The sequence below is a fragment of the Mesocricetus auratus genome, unplaced genomic scaffold (genome assembly GCF_017639785.1).
Source record: "Mesocricetus auratus isolate SY011 unplaced genomic scaffold, BCM_Maur_2.0 Super-Scaffold_100054, whole genome shotgun sequence".
NCBI classification, from domain to species: Eukaryota; Metazoa; Chordata; class Mammalia; order Rodentia; family Cricetidae; genus Mesocricetus; species Mesocricetus auratus.
Genome location: NW_024429231.1, coordinates 3,527,472 through 3,539,795, shown reverse-complemented (window position 1 = coordinate 3,539,795; position 12,324 = coordinate 3,527,472). Strand labels below are relative to the sequence as shown.

Below are 12,324 nucleotides of genomic sequence, written 5' to 3'. Positions count from 1 at the left end.
GGGGTGAGAAGGGAGGCAGGCATGCCCTGGAGGTCGCTGGCAAGCTGGCCTAATCCACTTGATGAAGTGTCAGACATTCAATGAGAGACCTTATCTCAGTTATAGGGGAAGATATTTGAGGACCACCACCAAGGCTGAACCCTGACCTTTACACGTACCTGCCCGCACGTGCACACATACGTATATATGTGAGGGAACACATGCTCGGGAGAGAGAGGAGAGAGAAGCGAGGGCGTACTCAGGAGGGACGCTCAAGGACGGGTGGGGAGCTTCACCCTTCAGTGTCTTCCAGTCTTGATTTCTGCACATGCTCCTCTTGGGCTGTGTCTCAGTGTTCAGTTCCTATGGCTGCCAACTCTCCCTGCTGTGAGCCCAGATGTGGGCGGGTGAGGACAGACCAGGAGAGGCAGGGAGGAGGCAGGAAGCCCTATGCTGGTCAACTCCTGAGGCTTCCTGCTGCTTAGACATTATCTTACAGTGAGACATTGACCCAGCAGTTAACAGCACCAACTGCTCTTCCAGAACCCACATGACAGCTCATATTAGTCTGTAACTCCAGTACCAGGAGATCCGACCCTCTTTTCTGGCCTTCATGGACACCAGGCATGCATGTGGAGAACAGACAAAACATTCATACTCATACAGGTTTTTAAAAAGTGAAATCTTGTGTTTCGAGAGAATTAGAGAGCCACGTGAAATTGCTAAAAAGAAAATAGAGCCCAGGAGTATTTTCCCACGTCCCGCAGTGGCGACACCTTTCAGAACAGACAGTGCAGCGGCTCACCCGGGATGTTGATGCTGGTACAGTGAGGATGCAGAGGAGTGTATCACCACTGCTCCTGCGGGTGTTGATGCCCGCACTCACTTCCTGCTGCTTCAGCCCTCTCTGAGCCCTAGACAACTGTTCCTTCCCTGTGTCTGTGATGTCACCTCGGAAATGCTCTCGGATTCTCCCATACAGTGTGTGACCTTTAGGGGTCTCTCTTAACCATGTGTATCCGAAGCTCACTGCTCTGTGATGAGCAGCACGGTGTGGATGGGGAATGGATTAGCCTGCGAGAGCTGTTGTAACAAAGGACTACAGCCCAGACGGCTTCAATAACATCCACTCATTCCCTCACTGCTCTAGAGGCTAAAACCCAGGATGCGTGTCAGTAGAATTGTTTCTGGTGACACTGTTTCCTTGGCTTGTAGATATCCCTTCTCAATGTCCTCCCAGGCTTTTCCTCTGCATATGTGCAAAGGGAGCTCTCATGACTCACCCATACGGATGCTGGTCCTATTGAACTAACCCACTTCCCACAGGCACCTTTCACCTTTCCTAACCTCTGTAATGCCCTGTTCCCAGACAAAGCCACACTGGAAATGAGGTACTCCACACATAGATGTTGTGGGGTGGGTCACAGTACAGTCTGCAACAGCCAGTTTAACTAGTTACACTGAGAAATGTCTGGCTTCTTTCTAGTTTTGGCCTATTTGCAATAACCTATAAATATCCGTGGACAGGTTTTTGTATGAATGTAGGTATCATTTCTCTGGGTTAAGGAGTGTGACTGCTGAGCTGTGTGTCAGTGACTACTCATTTATAGACAGGCCGTCTTCTTAGAAATCGGCAGTAGGGCTAGAGAGAGGGCTCAGTGGACCAAGGGCTTGCTGCACTAGTGTAAGGACCTAAGTTCAGATCCTCAGTACCCTTCTGAAGCAAGACATGGTTGTGTGTGTCTGTAGGGTGAGGTGGGCAGAATCCCCAGAAGCTCACAGGCCGGTGAGCCTTGTGTATGCAGCCAGCAAACAAAAGACCCTGTCTCAAGTAAGGCGGGAAGGGAGGGTCATAGTTTGAGGCTGCTCCCCCACCACACCCCTATAATTCTTCATGTAGTATGTAGAATGGTTCGGTTGCTATGGAAAGCAGTATGGGAGTGCCATGTAACTAACTGCAGCTATTGTCTTTTTAGGTGAGTATCACAATATAGCCCTTGCTAGCCTAAAACTCACTATGTAGACCAGGCTGACCTTGAACTCACAGAGATCCTCTGAGTGTTACTGTGCCGAGGATCCTATGCCTTCTGAGTGCTGGGATTAAAGACGTGTGCCACCACACCCAGCTTGACAAATAAATTTTATAAAGGGAAAAAGGAGGGAGAGGCAAAGAGATCACCTGTCTATAGAGTGAAAGACACCGTTATAACTGGCATTATTCACAGCAGCTGAAACAAGCAGCTCCCCAGGTGAATGAGCAAGCAAGATGTGGCACACGCATGTGCACACACATGTGTCCCCACCCATGGAGTAATACGTACAGAACTCTTGATAGGCTCCTCCATAGATGAACATGACACTGAGTGGCATAAGCCAATCATAGAAAGCACAGATGCTGACATTCCATTAATATGGGTAGTCAAAACTAGAGACACTGAATGGCAGTCCCAGGGCACGGGACCAGGGATGGGGAGTGACTAGGTATAGTCTGCTTCAGTGTTGCAGGATGAAGCAGTTTTGGAGCTGGAAGGATAATGGCCTCACACCCTGGTGATTGTATCAGTGCCCCTGGTTAGACACTTAAAATGGTGAAGGTGATAACATTTTGCACTGTACATATTTTGTAATAAAATATTTGAAAGAGGAGCTAGAGGGGTTACTCACTGGTTAGGAGCACTGACTGCTCTTGTAGAAGACCTAACATGATGGCTCACGGTGGTCTGTAACTCCAGGTCCAGGGGAACTGACATCCTCTTTTGGCCTCTGCAGGTCCAGGCACACATGGGGTACACAGTTAGACACGAAGGCCAAACATTCATAAAATAAAAACAAGTATCTGAGGAAATTTTCAAGGGAATAACCCATTATTTGAGACATCATTGACGTATCAACCAGTTGTATGCTGGGAAGCTTTTGCCCTTGGAATTTATCTGCTGGTTGTCGTCCTGGTTTATTGCAGGTCTCTCCTGTACTGTGTTGTTCTCAGAGGTCTTAGCTGCTGCTTCATAAAGCAGGCTTGTGCTGTTACAATCTGAGAGTGCTGGCTGTAGAATGGCCCAGAGGAGCAGACCTTGATGTTGGTGTTAGCTGGTGGATCCGTCCTGTGCACATCTGACTGTCTGCCAAGTGCATAGCCTTTTATCTGTGTGCGTCTATAGAGCTTGGATGTGGACACATTCTACTGAAATGATGGCTGCCATACTGTCTTGTAGTCACAGATACACACATATTTGACAATAGAGACCCTGAATTCACCTTGGCGTGTAGAAAGGCACTACCTTGAGTATCACCTGAACCCCAGTGTTTTCTCTACTACCGAGTCCCCATGCGACCTTGGCCAAATCACAGTTTCTTCTGGACCATGGTTTTCTCATCTCGTAAATGTAAAGTGTGGACCTGGTGGTCTTTATGGTTCATTTCAGCTTAGCCATGAGCAGGGTAGTGTTCTGGAATTAACTGTGGGGCAGTGCCTGGGACTTTCTATAGGAAATTTTACTCCATTGGAATTTTCTCTCATAGTCTTAGGTTGTCCAAAAAAGCAATCTAAGTAATCCCTTTAGTTGGTCGCAGGCCCTTGAAGCAGCCAAGCCCCTGTGTAGTGTTCACATTGGCTGAAGTTGTGTTGGGAATTTCCTACAGTGGTGAGGGTCAAACAGCAGTCTGGTCTAATCTAGACATATATTTTCTGTTTTCCTTTTGGCTCTGCTGGGAAGTGAGTGGCAGCGTGTTCCAGTGGGGCACTGGCTTGGCATCTTCTGGCCGACGCTTGTGTCCTGGGCAGACTCTTCCATTGTTTTTGACAGCCAAGGAACCAAGCAGAGTGACAGGTAAGCTCCTCATTTCCTCATAGTCTTTGGTTACTTTGTGAGAAAGTAAATAGACCTTCAGAAAATGGGTGAGTGGAGTTTCTCTCTCTCTCTCTCTCTCTCTCTCTCTCTCTCTCTCTCTCTCTCTCTCTCTCTCTCTCTCTCTCTCTCTCTCTCTCGTTATTTTTCTAACTCTGTCTTTTAGTTGAGATGCAAGTCTTTTTGTGACTTTTGTGGCCCCAGTAAAAGTCACCATCTTTGCTACCAGAGCCTGGGACCTATTGATCGATAGATGAATGCCAGGCAGGTAGGTAGAGATCAATGAGAAGTTCCAGAATGGATCTCCTTGGAAGAGATGATTAGGAATTTAGAAACAGGATGTAGTAATATAGGGACTCTGCAAGTTACCCACAAGGCAACTGGGTGATGGCACAGAATCAGCCATGCTGAGTCTCCTGCATGGCCAAGGGGACAGGAATGACGTCTTAGTGCAGGTAGTCACACTCCAGAGAGAAGCCTCTGTGCCATTTCCCTCTCCTATAAGGGAAGGGGAATGTGTGAGGATGTAGGGGACAGGCGTGGGGTGTCTCCACAGTAGGTAATTTGCATTCTGCTGGGGGGTCTTCTGTTGGTGACTTGACCGATAGTTGCCACCTCTTCTTTTCTTTCCTTTGTCCCCTGCTCTTAGGTCCTCTTCAGCTCTGCTCTCCTCTCTCTTCGGACCTTTCTGTCTTCGTGTGTGGCGCCGTGTCTATCTCCTCTCTTCTCTATAACTCTTAGTTTTGGGCCCAGGTCACCGAGGGTTGGCTGTAGGAAAGCCCTGTGCAGGAGACCTCTACATACTTACTCCCTCCGAACTCCAGATAAAAGTGACTGGAGAGTGCTGGGAAGAGGTGGGGACAGAATAGGGACTGCAGTGGTAGCGAGGCACAAACACACACTGGGATCATTCTGGATTTGTGTGGGTATGTGTGTATGCATGTACATGTATGTACAAGTATGCATGTACGTGTGGAGGCCCGAGGACAGCCTTGGCTGTTGTTCCTCTGGCACTGTCCACTTGGCTTTAAGAAGGAGGGTCTTTTACATGGCGGGGGCTCCCTGAGTAGCTCACCTGCTCCACCTGCTAACACTGGGCTTGTAAGTGTGCTACCATGTCTGCCTCAAAAAGGCTTTAAGATCACACTGTTTCTTGGGGTGTGTGTGTGTGTATGTGTGTGTGTGTGTGTGTGTGTATGTGTGTGTGTGTATGTGTGTGTGTGTATCTCATAGGACTCACTTTCCTGACCTTTACCTCAGCATATTACCTGCTACTGCCCCGTACCTTTAGACAGACTCTCAGCTCTGCTGGAAAAGCCTTTCCTTCCTCTTTGTCTGGAAAAACTCTGGGGTTTCCTCAAGGGTCTGGCTTAGATGTGGCTCTCGGGGAAGACTCCCCGTCTGTTCTCCATTGCCTTCTCTTTGTGGATAGCACCATTTTGCCTCAAGTGTGAATGGCTACCATTTTTCTCCTATGCCAAGGGGAAAAGTGGAGTGTTGTCTGTATTTCAGTACAGGGCCAGTAACTAGATGGCATAATAAAACACTCACTTAACAGCCAGTTTGGGATCTGCCTGGAACGAAAGCTCCAAGTTGTCTGGGGAGTTTTCTGATGGGTTTGAACGACTCGTCAGTTTTCTGTCCTCATAGCTTGCCATTTTGTATTCTCCCATCTTTACTTTGCTACCCAGGTACCCCTAAGGCCCACGTCTGCTTGCTGGTAGGCTTGGCTGGTTACGTCTGCTTTGCCCCACAGAACACTTGAAGATGTGAAATGCCTTTTAGTTAGATAGTAAAACAGAAGTTTCCAGATACAATTGCAGACTAGGGCTGTGTTTTTCTGCCGGTTAGACCATAAGTTACCACAGGCTGTCCCAACTCCTGACAGGATGGGTTGGGATTCCGCCATATTGGCGAAGGCAGTGTAACTCAGGGAGGTAAAGTGCTGGACTTGGAGGTCAGAAGCAGCTCAGAGAGTTCTGCTGTGTGTTTTGAGGAGGCCTGGCTTGTGGTTTAGTTGTGCACACAATGGGAGCTAAAGGTTTGAGTTCCTTTACCTTCAGTCTTCTTCAGCAGGCAGAGCTGGGAAACATGTACACATTTCACATGCATTTTCTCATGGCTATGCGTCTGTTTCTGTCTGTCTCTCCAGTCCAGTTCCAATTGATTATCGCATGGTTGCTCCAGCCTCCCTGCTGCTCATATCTGTACTTTCCTCTGTGGTAGTGAGGACTGTGGTACTTTATCCTCAATACATTGACTTGCCTGCACTGGGTGGGATTCTCTCCATCCCCAGGCAATGCTGGGCCCTAGGGTCCACTGCACATTCAGTGTGTTCTGACACAAATATAGCTTAAAACAAACACATTTCTTTTCCAGGCCTAGAGAATTCTACAGCAGTATGCGTTGTTGCGGGATCTGAGCACTCCGCCTCATTAACAGGTAGGTTCCAGCTCTTTAGAGCTGGGTGTGCCATTCAGATTACTGCATCCCATGGTCTGGAGTGAAGCTGAGACAGAGTCCGGGGAAGCTATAAATCATGGTACCATTCTTGCTATAATTTTAGGCAAATTACTTTATCTTTTGAGACTATCTCCACATTTGCAAAATACTTTATGGGTAGCTGTAAGAACTTAATTTGATAGGACATATAAAGCACTTACATTTTCTCAATTATATGGAGTGGAAATGATTATCTTTCTCTTGGGAGAATTGTGATAGGCAGATCATGAAATCAACAGTAAATTTATATATAGTTGTGTATTGCTCAGTGATGAGAGTATGTCAGTGCCTGAGCAACAAGGACGTACCGTCGTCTCCTGCACACCTATGCTGTGTGAGATGGGGACCATTGTGTGTGTGGCTCATTGTTGACCAATGTTAGAGAGCAAGTACTTGACCATATAGCATTTGTTTTGCTTTTGAGACAGAGTCTCACTCTGAAGCCTAGTCTGGGTTATTCACTATATAACCCATCTACTGAAACTCTCCTACACACACACACACACACACACACACACACACACACACACACACACACACACACCGGCCTTAGAACTCCTCATTCTTTACTTTCATCTCCCAAGCTCTAGGATTACGGGTATGCTCCACCATGCTCAGCTTTTACATTGTAGTTTTCTGACTCTTCATCAGTGCCAACCTAATGCAATATAAGTAATCCAGTGACCATTCTTCAGGAAGCCATGAATAATTCTCTCATGCAGGAAGGTCTTCCCTTTTCTTTGACTGGATTGTCCTGCTAGGGCAGGGTAGACTGCATCCTTTACCTCTGAGGGACTTCTCTTTGTTAGGCCTTTCACATAGAGTGAATGTCTTCCATTTTTAAGCAGTAAGTGGTGAGTCTCACACTGGCATGTTCAGTGTTTTGTATGGAAATTCATGTGTATACACACGTTTGTACACTCACAACCTCCAAACTCACATGGTCCAATTGAGCTGACAACTAACTGTTGGTGTTTATAGAATACCAGAGACCGTGAAAGTTTAAATACTTAACAAATTCTGAGCTGCTAGTAAACTCATGTTCATTGAGTCTAAAACAACTAACCAGCTGATAGGAGACATGGATTTGTAGCCTGCCTTTCACTTTGGTGGTTGGTGAAAGTGTTGTGTTGAATGCTGGCTCTGAGTGACTAGAAGCACCTGGTCCCCCTCTCCTCTAGAGATACAGGATTGCAGGTGCCTTGCTCAGACCAGGGCCAGTGATGGGGACAGCGTCCTTGTTGGAGTAGACTAAGAGACATTCATTTCATTATTGCCCTGATTGATTTGAGATGGCTGATGGCATACAAACTTAGAAGCTATTGGATTAGCTGCTAATGTCAAGTTTTAAAAAAGAACAAAAATATATGATTACTAAGTTTATTATTTCCTACATGGCCACTTTTTCTTGTGGTGCTTTTTATACACACTGGATTTTTTTTGTGGGACTATAATTTATATATGATATTCACCATTTTAAAGTGTCCATTTAATCATTTTTAGTATAGTCACAAAGTGAATTGGTTTTTGATATTTCGAAAGTGAGTTTAAAAGTTGTCAAGATTAATAGCCCTCTTTTCTCATCTTGCTCGGGCTGTTAACACATTGGATTTTGTTCCATGTTCTTTAGACCTCTTCTCTGGAGTCCTTGTAGGTTATGTAACCATTTGGCATTGCAGCAGAATTTAATTTTACCTGCTGCTGCAACAGGGTAACTGTCCCCATGTGGAAGACAGTCTGCCTTTGAAAAGGATGGTTTAGATATTCTGAGTCACGGAGGCTCCACACTCGTGGCGCCTCTGTGGCTCTCCAGCAACTACTGGGTTGATGTTACGTGGGGTGAGGGGTGTTGTCTCTGCTCTCATGTAAGGTATTCTTAGACCTGTGCACGATGAAGAAGGCCCAGGACATATCACAGACCTGCAGGATGTCAGTGTTTCAGGGCCACATGTGATGGGAACTGTGTAACTTAATATATCCTTGCCTTAGTGGTGAGGAAATGGTGGCATGGTGTGCTGTGTCCTGTGTCCCTCATCAAGTGAGTGATAGATGGAACTTGGAGACTGCTGAGCTATGACTGTAATGATCCTGCTTGACCTCTGATCAGGTTTGGGGACTGTGAGACCTCTGTAGGGCAAGCAGAGCTGTGAACTCCACAGGGAACTCACCAAATGAAACGGGCCCAGCTCCTCTGCCCGTTCACGGGCTGTGAGTCCTTGTTAGCCAGGTGATCCTAAAGAGTCACTTAACATTTCTCAGCCTTGATTAACTTATCTTTTGGGACAGTGCTGTGAACCATATTCCAAAATTTAAAAAAAATATGACTCAGGTAAAATTAATCTTATTAATACATTTTACTTAGAGTATCTACAATATTACTTAATATAATAAGAACATTAGTAATGTAGTATGCTTTTTTTTGTGACATCTCTGCAGTCTGTTGAGTATTTTCATGTGGGCCAGCCACACTTGAGGTGTTCTGTGGCTAGTGCTGTTGCCAAGTGCGTGTGTAGCCCGCCACACTGCCAGGACTGGGGAAGCTCACAGAGGACTCCAAAGAGCCTCACACTGGTATCTCCCAGGCTGAGTTACAGCCTTGGCTTCATTGTGTTTGGCTTTCACCTAAAACGGTCTTTGAACTTGAACGCCTTTTAGACAGACATGTGCTCTTTGGTTGCTACGGTCACCCACCAGTTGCTCTGGTCAACATGATGTCATTTGTATCTTCCACCCTTTAGGCCAGCAGCCTCCCTTCCACATTCAGCTGGTGAAAGCACGGTTTGGAGAGGAAGTGATTTGTCCAAGGTCAATCGCTAGTTAGGAGATCCAGGAATAGCAGCCAGAGTCACTTGACTCCGCATTGGCTTCCTCCTCCTGTTACATCACCGTGCCAGTTGCTTCTGCCTCTGTCACAGGATTACGGTGAGGCCCAGATGAACTCAGGGCCTGCACAAATGGGCAGTGGTAGCTCATTCTTTCCTGGTGGACAGCAAGTACAGTGCAACAATTTCATTTTTAAATTGTCTCCCATAGTCCAGGCTGGCCTTGAGCTAACTATGTAGCCAAGGATGACCATAAACTCCTAACCCTTCTGCTTCTACTTCTGAAGTTCTGGGATTGTAAGTGTGCACAACCACACCCAGCTCATGCAGTGCTGGGGGTTGTGTATTCTAGGCAAACACTGCCAACTGAAACACATCCCCAGCCGCCAAGTAGTGTATCTTCTAACCTATTAGCTTAAAAGCATTTCCTTCTTAACAAAAGGTAATGTAGGCTTATATTCAAAAAAACACAAAATGGGCTGATGAGATGGCTTAGTGAGTAAGAGCATTTTCTGTGCAAACATGAGGAGCTCAATTTGAATCTCAGCATCCACATAAAAAAGTGTGTTATGTCTACACCTATAACCCTGTCGTGTGTGGAGCAGAGACTTGGGGATTGCTGTGGCTTCCTGGTAGTCAGTTCCAGCTTCAGTGAGAGACTGCCTCAGAGGAGTAAGGTAGAAAGCAATAGAGCAGGACACCTGATGTTCTCTTTCAGGCTCTCTGCTCGTGGGTATATTCCTCCAATGTATACATATACCACCCCCCACAAATAAGTGTATACACACACACACACACACAACCAGAGACTCTATCTATCTGTCTATCTATCTATCTATCTATCTATCTATCTATCTATCTATCTATCTCTCTATCTATCTCTCTATGGAGAAATATGTCTTATATACACTAGGCCTTGCTTATGTACAGAATTTTGTAAGTTTTATGCTTGATTATGTTCTACATAAATTTCATGCTGTGCGTGGCCCCACTAAATCATGTGGTGTAAGTAGGAAACAATTCCTTTTTAGCCATTTCTTTTTCAGGATAGTCCCCACCCTTCTGGGTCATGTTCCTTACCTCCTGTCCCCCTCTGTTTCAGATACAGGAGAGCTGTTTGTCTGGGGCCGGAACAAGAATGGGCAGCTGGCTTCCCTGGCTGCGTTCGTCCTTCTGCCCCAGAGAATAGATGCATGTTGCTTTCAGGATGAAAAGGTCACTGCCATCTGGAGTGGCTGGACACATCTGGTTGCTCAGACAGGTGAGGGTGCCGCAGAAAGTTTGGGGTTAGTAAAAACAGTTGTCCAGACACTCATTAGTACTTGGGGTTAAAGATGGGTTAGGGGACTATAAGTACTGAAAAGTGAAGGTCCTGGTACCTCCTGCTATCAGCCAGATATGGCTTTTCTTCTCTGGATTGCACATACAAGGTTGGATTGGTGAGCTCATTCTGCTCCTAAGAGTCCTTGAGGTTTTGAGAGTGCATCCATGACAGCCAGCACAACCCAGAGGTTGATCCAGGTACTGGTGAGTCCTTGCCTGCCATGGTTAAAGAGGTGGCTTTATTTTTATTTCCACCTGATCTGAGTTAAAACAGTATCAGAAAGTATTGGTAAATTTTCAACGGAGTTGTAGCGAGTGTGGCATTCTGACTCTGAGGCACTGTGTGCACTGATTGAGCCCTAGTGTTCCTCAGAACCACACATGCTTGGCACTGCTGGGCATCTTCACCTTTCCTTGAGTCTCCATTGGCTTTTATCTCTCCCTTAGGTCAGGTCATTTTTACCACCATATTCCTTTCTTCTTGGACTTTGGTTTCCCATGACCTCTCACTCCTGCTGTTTGGCAGTCCCTGCTGATCTACAGTTTCTCAGACAGGTTGATATCATGTTAAGACCTTCTGAACTTCAGGGGTTCTCAGCAGTTCTCTGACCTTGCTAACTCCATCTCAGGCTCCCAAATACCTGCTGACTGCTTTTCTAGAAGTTTCCAGCTCTCATAGGTTTTCTTGTAGCTTCAGCTCTCCTTGGTAAGTCACACATGCTGCTTCGTGCGTTTGCACTCAGATTTGTGAGTACTCATGTCTGTGATGCTTTTCATTGACCTTTCCAGAGTATTACTGTCATTTTGAAATGGTGCCTGGCTAACGATGACAAAGAATAACCTCCATGTTGCCAGGACAAGGGATGCTCTCAGGAAAGTGTGTTGTCCGTTTGGAAGAGAGGAAAGTTGTTTCTTTTTTCAAAGAGCTTCAGGTTGCTTGAACATAGGGACAAAAATTTTCATCTGTCCGTCTGTCCGTCCGACCATCCCTGTCTGCCCATCTATCTATCCACCTATAAATGTCTGTTTATGTGCCCTTAAGAAGCCCCTTAGGAGAGGCAGACCGTATCAGAATTGAGCATCATTCCAGTATGAGACATACAAGCACAGAGCCAAGGACACGAGACAGTTAGCGGCGTCAGGCTAAGTGATTCGGTTTTAACAGGTGGGCGGCTCACTGGCGGTCTTCACACTGTGCAGTGCCCCAAAGCACGCTTGCCACCACAAGCAGTGAGTCTTGGGCAATCCCTTACCTGGTTACGTGGCTGACAGAGACAGAAGTGGCTCTCCTTGAATCTCTGTAGTGGAGCGGACCTCATGTCAGGCCAGGGGGCCCAGCCCTGGCGCGGGCGGTTGGCAGCTGCATTCTTGCCGGCGCTGAGTCACCCCAGCTGCTTGGGAGCTCAGCTTCATGTTCCCACCTCCACTTGAGAGCATGATTTTGTTGGTAATGGCTCAGCTGTTTAATTAAGTTGCTAATTCAGCTTGCTTGTGTGTGTACCTCGCTCTGTTCCCCTTTTTCCCAGGTCAAGAATGGTTAGAGCTGGGGTGTTTGGATATCCGGGTGTTATACTGAATTAGGGGTGAATGGGATGATCCTGATTCACCACTCTGTGCCCCTTGTAGCCACCATGACAGCTCTTGCCCCAGCCCGATGTCATTGAGAAGAAGCACCCGGAGCTTCCATTAATCAGACTCGGCTGCTCACAGTAACAGGAACAAGTTTTCCTTGCGGGGTCGCAAGCAGCTCATCAGTGCAGCACAGAGTTGTTTGACACTGTTCCTGAAGCTCCAGTACAGCACACAGCTGCTTATGTGGAGGAGTTTGTTGTGTATTACTGTTGTGTGCGCAG

At 46.6% G+C, this 12,324-nt stretch overlaps 1 protein-coding gene across 11 annotated transcripts in view; it reads left to right on the top strand.

The window, feature by feature from the left end:
• The window catches only part of Sergef (secretion regulating guanine nucleotide exchange factor), a 185,422-nt gene that overhangs the window by 15,253 nt on the left and 157,845 nt on the right, over positions 1–12,324 (top strand). For 10 of the 11 annotated variants that reach the window (XR_005873327.1, XR_005873322.1, XR_005873324.1 and 7 more), the window contains exons 6-8: positions 3,693–3,806; positions 6,204–6,266; positions 10,251–10,409. Coding sequence is in view for 5 of the 11 variants with exons in the window: in XM_040736070.1 (XP_040592004.1) it covers positions 3,693–3,806; positions 6,204–6,266; positions 10,251–10,409 (336 nt within the window). In the remaining 6 variants the exon portion in view is untranslated. The remainder of the gene's footprint in view (positions 1–3,692; positions 3,807–6,203; positions 6,267–10,250; positions 10,410–12,324) is intronic. The other variant, XM_040736069.1, reaches the window with a different exon arrangement.